The 14,625-nt window shown below is 41.3% G+C and overlaps 1 protein-coding gene across 9 annotated transcripts in view; it reads right to left on the reverse strand.

The window, feature by feature from the left end:
* The window catches only part of LOC139747272 (DNA topoisomerase 2-binding protein 1-like), a 688,948-nt gene that overhangs the window by 507,852 nt on the left and 166,471 nt on the right, over window positions 1–14,625 (reverse strand). For all 9 annotated transcript variants that reach the window (XM_071659369.1, XM_071659371.1, XM_071659377.1 and 6 more), the window contains exon 7: window positions 7,046–7,240. In XM_071659369.1, the coding sequence (XP_071515470.1) occupies window positions 7,046–7,240 (195 nt within the window). The remainder of the gene's footprint in view (window positions 1–7,045; window positions 7,241–14,625) is intronic.

Raw genomic sequence — 14,625 nt, forward strand, 5'->3', positions numbered from 1 at the left:
ATACCCTCCTTGATTTTTGCATCACTGATTCAAGAGAATCTATTCCTCAAATATATGAATCCATTGCCAGTTTTATCCATACCTTTCACAAAATTCTTCATTAACCCGAGCTTAATGTGCAAAGGAGGGAGATAAATTTTCTCAGGATCAACATAAGGAGGATTGATGACATTCTTCTTCAATGGAGTCAGTGATCGTTTTGGCCACACTTTCTTTACATAATGATTTTTCTTGTCCCAATTGTCCCACTCACTGAGGAAACAACAGAACTTTGTGTACCCAAGATGCATTCCAAGTAAAAGTGCCATAATTTTTAGGTCATCGCATACATTCTACTTTTTTTCTATGTTAAAGGCTCCAGTTGCAAACAAAAGTCCACATTAAGGCTAGGCCTTAATTGAAATATAGAGAAAATAATGAAACAGAAAAAGAAAAGACGGGAAAGTATTTACGAGTTTTTGAGAAAGTGAAAGCCCTGTCTTTTGAAATGTGCCCATACTTAATTTTTTTCCAAAAGAGGCTTCATGTTATCATATAAATCCTTCATGATAGCTGTGTGAGCCAGAAGAAAAGAGGGGAACTTATTCCTGTTGTGGAGTAAAACAACTTTCAGGCTTACTTGTGATGAGTCAATTAACAACTGCCACTCATCTGTGTTATATTCATGGCCAAGTGCCTCCATAACAGAACAAACATCATTGCAAAAAACCAGACCATCTTCAAAAGAGAAAAATTCTTTAAATACAACATGGCAATCGCAGTAAAAACAAACTTTAGTTTCATTCTTGAGAAGATTCCAGCCCTTTAATCTGGAACCCAAAAGTTCAGCTTGCTTCAAAGACAAATTTAAATCACGGATGAGATCATTAAGATCTTAACTCAGCAAATGTGGTTCACCTAAAGAGCAGCTTGCTTCAAATGTTGAGCCATATTGTCCTCTACTTGGTCTACTTTCTCATCACCAGATTCGTCACTCAGTGTCCTTTCTTGGAGGCTCTTGCACAGGTAATTCCTGACTGTGAGGTACTGGCCTCATAGCAGATGGTAAATTATGATATTTAAGAGTATGCTTGGATTTTGATGCTATATCCCTATCCCTGGGGATAGGGGAGAAAGAATACTTCCCACGCATTCCTCACATGTCGTAGAAGGCAACTAAAGGGGACAGAAGCGGGGGGCTAGAAACCCTCCCCTCCTTGTATTTTAACCTTCTAAATGGGGAAACAGAAGAAGTCACACGGGGAGCGCTCATCCTCTTGAGTCAAAGGCTCAGATTGGGGTGTCTAAATGTGTGTGGATGTAACCTAGATGAGAAGAAAGGAGAGATAGGTAGTATGTTTGAGCAAAGGAGCCTAGATGTTTTGGCTCTGAGTGAAACGATGGTGAATGGTAAACAGGAAGAGTGGTTTGGGAATGTCTTGGGAGTAAAGTCAGGTGTTAGTGAGAGGACAAGAGCAAGGGAAGGAGTAGCTCTACTCCTGAAACAGGAGTGGTGGAGTATGTGATAGAGTGTAAGAAAGTAAAGTCTAGACTGGTATGGGTAAAACCGAAAGTGGATGGAGAGAGATGGGTGATTATTGGTGCATATGCACAAGGGCATGAGAAGAAAGATAATGAGAGGCAAGTATTTTGGGAGCAGCTGAGTGAGTGTGTTAAAAGTTTTGGTACACGAGACCGGATTATAGTGATGGGTGATTTGAATGCAAAGGTGAGTAATGTGGCAGTTGAGGGAATAATTGGTGCACATGGGGTGTTCAGTGTTGTAAATGAAAATGGTGAAGACCTTGTAGATTTATGCGCTGAAAAAGGACTGGTGATTGGGAATACCTGGTTTAAAACGCGAGATATACATAAGTATACATATGTAAGTCCTCTACCACTTCTGAAACCACACCGCTCTTCCCCAATCTGATGCTCTGTACATGCCTTCACCCTCTCAATCTATACCCTCCCATATAATTTCCCAGGAATACTCAACAGACTTATAACTCTGTAATTTGAGCACTCACTTTTATTCCCTTTGCCTTTGTACAATGGCACTATGGAAGCATTCTGCCAACCCTCAGGCACCTTGCCATGAGTCATACATACATTAAATAACTTTACCAACCAGTCAAATATACAGTCACCTCCTTTTTTAATAAATTCCACTGCAATACCATCCAAACCCGCTGCCTTGCCGGCTTTCATCTTCCACAAAGCTTTTACAACCTCTTCTCTGTTTACCAAATCATTTTCCCTAACCCTCTCACTTTGCACACCACCTCAACCAAACACCCTGTATCTGCCACTCTATCATCAAACACATTCAACAAACCTTCAAAATACTCACTCCATCTCCTTCTCACATTACCACTACTTGGTATCACCTCAAGTAGTGGTGACTTTCAGAAGTGGTAGAGGATGTGTGGTTCAGGTGTTTGCTTTGAAGAATGTATGTGAGAAATACTTAGAAAACGAAATGGATTTGTATGTAGCATTTATGGATCTGGAGAAGGCATATGATAAGAGTTGATAGAGATGCTCTGTGGAAGGTATTAAGAATATATGGTGTGGGAGGCAAGTTGTTAGAAGCAGTGAAAAGTTTTTATCGAGGATGTAAGGCATGTGTACGTGTAGGAAGAGAGGAAAGTGATTGGTTCTTAGTAAATGCTGGTTTACAGCAGGGGTTCATGATGTCTCCATGGTTACTTAATTTGTTTATGGATGGGGTTGTTAGGAAGGTGAATGCAAGAGTTTTGGAAAGAAAGGCAAGTATGCAGTCTGTTGTGGATGAGAGAGCTTGGGAAGTGAGTCAGTTGTTGTTTGCTGATAAAACAGCGCTGGTGGCTGATTCAGGTGAGAAACTGCACAAGCTGGTGACTGAGTTTGGTAAAGTGTGTGAGAGAAGACAGCTGAGAGTAAATGTGAATAAGAGCAAGGTTATTAGGTACAGTAGGGTTGAGGGACAAGTCAACTGGGAGGTAAGTTTGAATGGAGAAAAACAAGTGTTTCAGATATCTGGGAGTAGATTTAGCAGCGGATGGAACCATGGAAGTGGAAGTGAATCATAGGGTGGGGGAAGGAGTGAAAGTTCTGGGAGCGTTGATGAATGTGTGGAAGTCAAGAACGTTATCTTGGAAAGCAAAAATGGGTATGTTTGAAGGAATAGTGGTTCCAACAATGTTATATGGTTGCAAGGTGTAGGCTGTACAAAGAGTTGTGTGGAGAAGGGTGGATGTGCTGGAAATGAGATGTTTGAGGACAATATGTGGTGTCAGGTGGTTTTTTCGAGTAAGTAATGAAACGGTAAGAGAGATGTGTGGTAATAAAAAGAGTGTGGTTAAGAGAGCAGAAGAGGGTGTTTTGAAATGGTTTGGTCACATGGAGAGAATGAGTGAGGATATATGTGTCAGAGTTGGAGGGAATGAGAAGTGGGAGACCAAACTGGAGGTGGAAAGATGGAGTGGAATTTTCGAGTGATTGGGGCCTGAACATGCAGGAAGGTGAAAGGCGTGCAAAGAATAGAATGAATTGGAACAATGTGGTATAACGGGGTCGACGTGCTGTCAATGGATTGAACCAGGGCATGTGAAGAATCTGGGGTAAACCATGGAAAGTTTTGTGGGGCCTGGATTTGGAAAGGGAGCTGCGGTTTCGGTGCATTATACATGACAGCTGGAGACTGAGTGTGAACGAATGTGGGGGGAGGGATTGTCATTTCATGTGTGGCAGGGTGGCGACAGGAATGAATAAGGGCAGACAGTATGAATTATGTACATGTGTATATATGTGTATGTCTGTGTGTGTATATACATGTATACGATGAGATGTATAGGTATGTATATGTGCTGTGTGTGGACGTGTACATATACACATGTGTATGTGGGTGGGTTGGCCCATTCTTTCGTCTGTTTCCTTGCACTACCTTGCTCACGTGGGAGACAGCAACAAAGTATAATAAATAAAATAAATATCATTTATATTTGTCAGACAGAAGTAGCAATCTGAAGCATGACCTTTGGGTTCTCTCTAAACCTAACAAATCACAAAAGGAATACGGCGTATACCTTTTGCCCACACTGTGAGAAGCCTTACACATGACACAACAAATATGGGGGGCCCAACTTTTATCCTGGTCACCCACTTTACAACCAGAGTAATGTTTATTACATTTTTTAATGAGGGGTGTGAAAGAATGTTTGTGATATGAATGTCAGTTCACTGCAGATGTTGCAGAAAGGATTCAGATTATTTACACAATTCCTCGGCATTATAATGGTGAATGGGATATCAGTACTACACTTGAATACACAACAGCAAAATCTGTCACCAGAGTGGAAAAGACTCTGTTTACACATTGAGTTCTAACCTACAACTGACAGGAGTGGGCACTGTTTGAAAGTCCCAACATTTCCAGTTGTGTTTCAGCAGGCCCCTGGTGACTCATTTATCTAAGTTTGTGCTTTCAAAAAGAAGCTACTGCACTTCACAAATAATCAATATAGCTGTGTCGGTTAAACTTTTTGTTTCACATACTCAGGAGTGGGTATGTGTGAACATCCCAACATTCCCAGCTGTGTTTCTGCAGGCCCCTGGTGATTCATTCATCTAGGCTTGTGCTTTCAAAAAGAAGCTACTGCACTTCACAATCAATTAATATAGCTGTGTTTGTTAAACTTTTTGTTTCACATACTCAGGAGTGGGCATGTTTAAAAATCCCAACATTTCCCGTTGTGTTTCTGCAGGCCCCTGGTGGCTCATTTATCTAGGCTTGTGCTTTCCAAAAGAAGCTAATGCACTTCACAAACAATTAATATAGCTGTGATTGTTAAACATTTTGTTTTAAATGCTCCATAAAGCACTGGTACATATATATTATATGTAATGATATGCGAGTATGCTGGAACAAAAAATCTGTGGGTGATAAAGACATTCTGAAAACATATTTGGATTCAGCAAGAAAAAATACATAAGAAACAGAGAGTGCAATGTTAGAAAATCCCAACATTTCCAGTTGTGTTTCTACAGGCCAATGGTGACTCATTTATCTAGGCTTGTGCTTTCAAAAAGAAACTACTGCACTTCACAAACAATCAATATAGCTGTTTTTGTTAAACGTTTTGTTTCACATACTCAGGAGTTGGCACTTTTGAAAATCCCAACATTTCCATTTGTGTTTCTGCAGGCCCCTAGTGACTCATTTACCTAGGCTTGTGCTTTCAAAAAGAAGCTAATGCACTTCACAAACAATTAATATAGCTGTGTTTGTTAAACATTTTGTTTCAAATGCTCCATAAAGCACTGGTACATATATATCATACGTAATGATATGCAAGTATGCTGGAACAAAAAATCTGTGGGTAACAGAGAAATTCTGAAAACATATTTGGATTCTGCAAGAAAATATACAGAAGAAACAGAGCAGGTACTGTTTGAAAATCCCAACATTTCCAGTTGTGTTTCAGCAGGCCCCTGGTGACTCATTTATTTAGGCTTGTGCTTTCAAAAAGCTACTGCACTTCACAAACAATTAATATAGCTGTGTCGGTTAAACTTTTTGTTTCACAAACTCAAGAGTGGGCACGTTTGAACATCCCAACATTTCCAGATGTGTTTCTGTAGGCCCCTAGTGATTCATTCATCTAGGCTTATGCTTTCAAAAAGAAGCTACTGCACTTCACAAACAATCAATATAGCTGTGTTTGTTAAACTTTTTGTTTCACATACTCAGGAGTGGGCATTTTTGAAAATCCCAACATTTCCAATTGTGTTTCTGCAGGCCCCTGGTGACTCATTTATCTAGGCTTGTGCTTTCAAAAAGAAGCTAATGCACTTCACAAACAATAAATATAGCTGTGTTTGTTAAACAGTTTGTTTTAAATGCTCCATAAAGCACTGGTACATATATATATCATATGTAATGATATGCGAGTATGCTGAAACAAAAAATTTGTGGGTGATAAAGACATTCTGAAAACATATTTGGATACAACAAGAAAAAATACATAAGAAACAGAGAGTGCACCGTTAGAAAATCCCAAAATTTCCAGTTGTGTTTCTACAGGCCCATGGTGACTCATATATCTAGGCTATTGCTTTCAAAAAGAAGCTACTGCACTTCACAAACAATTAATATAGCTGTGTTTGTTAAACATTTTGTTTCAAATGCTCCATAAAGCACTGGTACATATACATTGTACGTAATGATATGCGGGTATGCTGGAACAAAAAATCTCTGGGTGATAGAGAAATTCTGAAAACATATTTGGATTCTGCATGAAAAAATACATAAGAAACAGAGCGGGCATTGTTTGAAAGTCCCAACATTTCCAGTTGTGTTTCTGCAGGCCCCTGGTGACTCATTTATATCCAGGAATATGCTTTCAGAAAGAAGCTACTGCACTTCATAAACAATTAATATACCTGTGTTTGTTAAACTTTTTGTTTCAGATGCTCCATAAAGCACTGGTGCATATATACAGTATGTAATGATATGCGAGTGTGCAGAAACAAAATTCTGAAAACATATTTGGATTCAGTATTATAAAATGCATAAGAATCAGATTTTTTTTCCATAGGACAAAATCTTTGTTGACCAGTGTAATAAGAAGAAATGCAATGCCATGTGTGATAAAGATTATTTCAAAAAGCAGTGTAATTTATCTTAGTGATACAAACTTCTGAAATGGTGGATTGGTTGAGATGCCTAAGAGAAAATCAAAAGAAAGGCACACTGTTGGCATTTTGAAATGAGTAATGATAAAAAAATCATCATCTGGTGTAACAAAGATTGGTGAAAGTAATGCGAACCATATTCATATGCTTGTTGAATGAGAGTCATTAACAGTACAAATGCTCTGACTGCATTATGAGATTTCTTAGAACCTAAACGGTTAAGTTTAATACCAAAAGACAGGAAGTATGCTGAAAAGAGATTATCAAAAAAGAAGTACTCAATAAAAAAAAATACCTCATAGAAGTTTTCTTAAATTCTTCTGTTGAATTTTATAGAGATGATTCATAAAAGACATTCATACAGTGATAAAAAGTGTATAGTACATACCTAAGACAATATGAGACAGAGATTCATTTAGCTGATTAAAACGAGTGGCCCCTCCTGTATTGAGGACTCTACGAAGTTTCTCCATGTGTGTTGAGCTAAATCCATACAAGAAGATCTTACAGCCATCTAAGAAGAGTCCTGCTTTCAATGCTTGCTGTATATCTAGATTTTCCACAGCCTCCAATCCATGGTTCACTGCAAATATCAGTAAAAACAATTCACTGCATACATTACACACTATTAATAAAAGTTTTCAACCTTAACTTTAAAAATTAAATGAACATATAAGATTAGAATGTAGGTTTGCGGCAGGGGTGTGTGATATCTCCATGGTTGTTTAATTTGTTTATGTATAGGATTGTTAGGGAGGTGAATGCAAGAGTTTTTGGAAAGAAGGGCAAGTATGCAGTCTGTTGTGGATGAGAGAGCTTGGGAAGCGAGTCAGTTGTTGTTCGCTGATGATACAGTGCTGGTGGCTGATTCATGTGAGAAACTGCAGAAGCTGGGGACTGAGTTTGGTAAAGTGTGTGAAAGAAGAAAGTTAAGCGTAAATGTGAATAAGAGCAAGGTTATTAGGTACAGTAGGGTTGAGGGTCAAGTCAATTGGGAGGTAAGTTTGAATGGAGAAAAGCTGGAGGAAGTGAAGTGTTTTAGATATCTGGGAGTGGATTTAGCAGCGGATGGAACCATGGAAGTGGAAGTGAATCATAGGGTGGGGGAGGGGGCGAAAATTCTGGGAGCCTTAAAGAATGTGTGGAAGTCGAGAACATTATCTTGGAAAGCAAAAATGGGTATGTTTGAAGGAATAGTGGTTCCAACAATCTTGTATGGTTGCGAGGCGTGGGCTATGGATAGAGTTGTGCGCAGGAGGGTGGATGTGCTGGAAATGAGATGTTTGAGGACAATATGTGGTGTGAGGTGGTTTGATTGAGTAAGTAATAATAAGGTAAGAGAGATGTATGGTAATAAAAAGAGTGTGGTTGAGAGAGCAGAAGAGGGTGTTTTGAAATGGTTTGGGCACATGGAGAGAATGAGTGAGGAAAGATTGACCAAGAGGATATATGTGTCAGAGGTGGAGGGAACTAGGAGAAATGGGAGACCAAATTGGAGGTGGAAAGATGGAGTGAAAAAGATTTTGAGTGATCGGGACCTGAACATGTAGGAGGGTGAAAGGCGTGCAAGGAATAGAGTGAATTGGAACAATGTGGTATACCGGGGTCGACATGCTGTCAATGGATTGAACCAGGGCATGTGAAGCATCTGGGGTAAACCATGGAAAGTTCTGTGGGGCCTGGATGTGGAAAGGGAGCTGTGGTTTTGGCACATTATTACATGACAGCCAGAGACTGAGTGTGAACAAATGGGGCCTTTGTTGTCTTTTCCTAGCGCTACCTTGCACACATGAGGGGGGAGGGAGTTGTTATTTCATGTGTGGCGGGGTGGCGATGAAAATGAATAAAGGCAGACAGTATGAATTATGTACATGTGTATATATATGTATGTCTGTGTGTATATATATTTACATATATATGTATACGAATAAAGTGTATATGAACGCGCACCTTCATAGAACATACAAAGCTCCAACAGCCAGGATCGAACCTGGGACCCCTTGTGCAAGAGGCAGGCATGCTAACCTCTAGGCTAAGGGACTGTATAATAGGAAACAACTATTCGAAATACTAAGTACTCGAATACCCTTCGTCTCAAATGGTGAGCAATGGGGTCTATCGGTTGTTTCCGAACAGAACACATAGCCAGCTGATAGCGTTTTACCGAACCTGACTGTACAATGCGGAGTTATATGAATACGAATAAAGTGTATATGAACATGCACCTTCATAGAACATACAAAGCTCCAACAGCCAGGATCGAACCTGGGACCCCTTGTGCAAGAGGCAGGCATGCTAACCTCTAGGTTAAGGGACTGTATAATAGGAAACAACTATTCGAAATACTAAGTACTCAAATACCCTTCGTCTCACAATGGTGAGCAATGGGGTCTATCGGTTGTTTCCGAACAGAACACATAGCCAGCTGACAGCATTTTACCGAACCTGACTGTACAATGCGGAGTTATATGAATACGAATAAAGTGTATATGAACGCGCACCTTCATAGAACATACAAAGCTCCAACAGCCAGGATCGAACCTGGGACCCCTTGTGCAAGAGGCAGGCATGCTAACCTCTAGGCTAAGGGACTGTATAATGGGAAACAACTATTCGAAATACTAAGTACTCGAATACCCTTCGTCTCACAATGGTGAGCAACGGGGTCTATCGGTTGTTTCCGAACAGAACACATAGCCAGGTGATAGCGTTTTACTGAACCTGACTGTACAACGCAGAGTCATATGAATACGAATAAAGCATATATGAACGCGCACCTTCATAGAACATACAAAGCTCCAACAGCCAGGATCGAACCTGGGACCCCTTCATATAACTCCGCGTTGTACAGTCAGGTTCGGTAAAACGCTATCAGCTGGCTATGTGTTCTGTTCGGAAACAACCGATAGACCCTGTTGCTCACCATTGTGAGACGAAGGGTATTCAAGTACTTAGTATTTCGAATAGTTGTTTCCTATTATACAGTCCCTTAGCCTAGAGGTTAGCATGCCTGCCTCTTGCACAAGGGGTCCCAGGTTCGATCCTGACTGTTGGAGCTTTGTATGTTCTATGAAGGTGCGCGTTCATATACACTTTATTCGTATTCATATAACTCCACGTTGTACAGTCAGGTTCGGTAAGACGCTATCAGCTGGCTATGTGTTCTGTTCGGAAACAACCGATAGACCCCGTTGCTCACCATTGTGAGACGAAGGGTATTCGAGTACTTAGTATTTCGAATAGTTGTTTCCTATCATACAGTCCCTTAGCCTAGAGGTTAGCATGCCTGCCTCTTGCACAAGGGGTCCCAGGTTTGATCCTGGCTGTTGGAGCTTTGTATGTTCTATGAAGGTGCGCGTTCATATACACTTTATTCGTATTCATATAACTCTGCGTTGTATAGTCAGGTTCGGTAAAACGCTATCAGCTGGCTATGTGTTCTGTTCGGAAACAACCTATAGACCCCGTTGCTCACCATTGTGAGACGAAGGGTATTCGAGTACTTAGTATTTCGAATAGTTGTTTCCTATTATACAGTCCCTTAGCCTAGAGGTTAGCATGCCTGCCTCTTGCAAAAGGGGTCCCAGGTTCGATCCTGGCTGTTGGAACTTTGTATGTTCTATGAAGGTGCGCGTTCATATACTTTATTCGTATTCATATAACTCCGCGTTGTACAGTCAGGTTCGGTAAAACGCTATCAGCTGGCTATGTGTTCTGTTCGGAAACAACCGATAGACCCCGTTGCTCACCATTGTGAGACGAAGGGTATTCGAGTACTTAGTATTTCGAATAGTTGTTTCCTATTATACAGTCCCTTAGCCTAGAGATTAGCATGCCTGCCTCTTGCAAAAGGGGTCCCAGGTTCGATCCTGGCTGTTGGAGCTTTGTATGTTTTATGAAGGTGCGCGTTCATATACACTTTATTCGTATTCATATAACTCCGCGTTGTACAGTCAGGTTCAGTAAAACGCTATCAGCTGGCTATGTGTTCTGTTCGATAACAACCGATAGACCCCGTTGCTCACCATTGTGAGACGAAGGGTATTCGAGTACTTAGTATTTCGAATAGTTGTTTCCTATCATACAGTCCCTTAGTCTGGAGGTTAGCATGCCTGCCTCTTGCACAAGGGGTCCAAGGTTCGATCCTGGCTGTTGGAGCTTTGTATGTTATATATATGTATATGTTGAGATGTATAGGTATGTATATTTGCGTGTGTGGGCGTGTATGTATATACATGTGTATGTGGGTGGGTTGGGCCATTCTTTCGTCTGTTTCCTTGCACTACCTCGCTAACGCGGGAGACAGCGACATAGCAAAAAAAAAAAAAATACAAGATTAGAAAATTATGTCCCAAACCTCAACAATACCCTCATAATCATTTCTCTTTCCATAACAAAATTCTTGTATTTCAATTTCGATGTCGTATACCGGGGTCGACGTGCTGTCAATGGATTGAACCAGGGCATGTGAAGCGTCTGGGGTAAACCATGGAAAGTTCTGTGGGGCCTGGATGTGGAAAGGGAGCTGTGGTTTTGGTGCATTATTACATGACAGCTAGAGACTGAGTGTGAACAAATGGGGTCTTTATTGTCTTTTCCAAGTGCTACCTTGCACACATGAGGGGGGAGGGGGTTGTTATTTCATGTGTGGCGGGGTGGCGATGGATATGAATAAAGGCAAGGTTATTAGGTACAGTAGGGTTGAGGGACAAGTCAATTGGGAGGTAAGTTTGAATGGAGAAAAGCTGGAGGAAGTGAAGGGTTTTAGATATCTGGGAGAGGATTTGGCAGTGGATGGAACCATGGAAGCAGAAGTGAATCATAGGGTGGGGGAGTGGGCGAAAGTTCTGGGAGCGTTGAAGAATGTTTGGAAGTCGAGAACATTATCTCGGAAAGTAAAAATGGGTATGTTTGAAGGAATAGTGGTTCCAACAATGTTATATGGTTGCGAGGCGTTGGCTATGGGTAGAGTTGTGCGAAAGAGGGTGGATGTGCTGGAAATGAGATGTTTGAGGACAATATGTGATGTGAGATGGTTTGATCGAGTAAGTAATAATAGGGTAAGAGAGATGTGTGGTAATAAAAAGAGTGTGGTTGAGAGAGCAGAAGAGGGTGTTTTGAAATGGTTTGGTCACATGGAGAGAATGAGTGAGGAAAGATTGACCAAGAGGATATATGTGTCAGAGGTGGAGGGAACGAGGAGAAGTGGGAAACCAAACTATAGGTGGAAAGATGGAGTGATAAAGATTTTGAGTGATCGGGGCCTGAACATGCAGGAGGGTGAAAGGCAGGCAAGGAATAGAGTGAATTGGGACGATGTGGTATACCCGGGGTCGACGTGCTGTTAATGGATAGAACCAGGGCATGTGAAGCGTCTGGGGTAAACCATGGAAAGTTCTGTGGGGCCTGGATGTGGAGGGGGAGCTGTGGTTTCAGTGCATTATTACATGACAGCTAGAGACTGTGTGTGAACGAATGTGGCCTTCCCACGTATTCCCTGCGTGTCGTAGAAGGCGACTAAAAGGGAAGGGAGCGGGGGGCTGGAAATCCTCCCCTCTCGTTTTTTTTTAATTTTCCAAAAGAAGGAACAGAGAAGGGGGCCAGGTGAGGATATTCCCTCAAAGGCCCAGTCCTCTGTTCTTAACGCTACCTCGCTATCGCGGGAAATGGCGAATAGTATGAAAAAAAGAAAAAAAAAATATACGTTGAGATATATAGGTATGTATATTTGCGTGTGTGGGCATGTATATATATATACATGTGTATGTGGGTGGGTTGGGCCATTCTTTCGTCTGTTTCCTTGCGCTACCTCGCTAACACGGGAGACAGCAACAAAGCAAAAAAAAAAAATAATATAAGATTAGAAAATTATGTCCCAAAACTCAACAACACTCTCGTAATCATTTCTCTTCCCATAACAAAATTCTTGTATTTCAATTTCTAAAACAAGAAACAGAACAAGGAGTCAAGCAGGGGGTGCTCATCCTCCTCTAAGGTTCAGATTGGGGTGTCTAAAGGTGTGTGGATTTAATCAAGATAAGAAGAAACGATGGAGTGTGTATTTTGAAGGTTTATTGAATGTGTTTGATGATAGAGTGGCAGACATAGGGTGTTTTGGTCGAGGTAGTGTGCAAAGTGAGAGGGTTATGGAAAATGATTTGGTAAACAGAGAAGAGGTAGTAAAAGCTTTGCGGAAGATGAAAGCCGGCAAGGCAGCGGGTTTGGATGATACTGCAGTAGAATTTATTAAAAACGGGGGTGACTGTATTGTTGACTGGTTGGTAAAGTTAGTTAATGTATGTATGTCTCAAGGTGAGGTGCCTGAGGATTGGCGGAATGCTTGCATAGTGCCATTGTACAAAGGCAAAGGGGATAAAGTGAGTGCTCAAATTACATTTATAAGTTTGTTGAGTATTCCTGGGAAATTATATGGGAGGGTATTGACTGAGAGGGTGAAGGCATGTACAGAGCATCAGATTGGGGAAGAGCAGTGTGGTTTCAGAAGTGGTAGAAGATGTTTGGATCAGGTGTGTGCTTTGAGGAATGTTTTTTTTTTTTTTTTTTTTTTTTTTTTTTTTTTTTTTTTTTTTTTTTTTTATACTTTGTCGCTGTCTCCCGCGTTTGCGAGGTAGCGCAAGGAAACAGATGAAAGAAATGGCCCAACCCCCACCCCATACACATGTACATACACACGTCCACACACGCAAATATACATACCTACACAGCTTTCCATGGTTTACCCCAGACACTTCACATGCCTTGATTCAATCCACTGACAGCACGTCAACCCCTGTATACCACATCGCTCCAATTCACTCTATTCCTTGCCCTCCTTTCACCCTCCTGCATGTTCAGGCCCCGATCACACAAAATCTTTTTCACTCCATCTTTCCACCTCCAATTTGGTCTCCCTCTTCTCCTCGTTCCCTCCACCTCCGACACATATATCCTCTTGGTCAATCTTTCCTCACTCATTCTCTCCATGTGCCCAAACCATTTCAAAACACCCTCTTCTGCTCTCTCAACCACGCTCTTTTTATTTCCACACATCTCTCTTACCCTTACGTTACTCACTCGATCAAACCACCTCACACCACACATTGTCCTCAAACATCTCATTTCCAGCACATCCATCCTCCTGCGCACAACTCTATCCATAGCCCACGCCTCGCAACCATACAACATTGTTGGAACCACTATTCCTTCAAACATACCCATTTTTGCTTTCCGAGATAATGTTCTCGACTTCCACACATTTTTCAAGGCTCCCAAAATTTTCGCCCCCTCCCCCACCCTATGATCCACTTCCGCTTCCATGGTTCCATCCGCTGACAGATCCACTCCCAGATATCTAAAACACTTCACTTCCTCCAGTTTTTCTCCATTCAAACTCACCTCCCAATTGACTTGACCCTCAACCCTACTGTACCTAATAACCTTGCTCTTATTCACATTTACTCTTAACTTTCTTCTTCCACACACTTTACCAAACTCAGTCACCAGCTTCTGCAGTTTCTCACATGAATCAGCCACCAGCGCTGTTCATCGGGAATATTAAGAAAACTTAGAAAGGAAAAATGGATTTTATGGGGCATCTAGGGACTAGAAGGGGCATTGAAAGTTGAAAAGGATCTCTGGGGAAAAATTAAGAATAATGGGGGGCAGACAAGTTGTTAAAAACAGTGAAAATTTTTTTTATCGGGATTAAGGCTGTTACTGGGGGGAAGAGAGGAAAAGTGTTTGGTTCTATGAATGTAGGTTTGGGGCCCGGGGGTGTGGATGCTCCAGGGGTTTTGAAATTTTGTTTAAGATGGGGTTGTTGGGGAGGTAAATAAAGGTTTTGGAAAGAGGGGCAGAAAGAAATCGGTGGAGAGAAGTTTGGAAGTGAATCTTTGTTTTTCGTGATGATACAGCACTGCGGCTGATTCAGGGAGAAACTGCAGAAGGGGTGATGAGTTTGGAAAAGTG

This window comes from Panulirus ornatus, chromosome 68 (genome assembly GCF_036320965.1).
Source record: "Panulirus ornatus isolate Po-2019 chromosome 68, ASM3632096v1, whole genome shotgun sequence".
Taxonomy (NCBI): domain Eukaryota; kingdom Metazoa; phylum Arthropoda; class Malacostraca; order Decapoda; family Palinuridae; genus Panulirus; species Panulirus ornatus.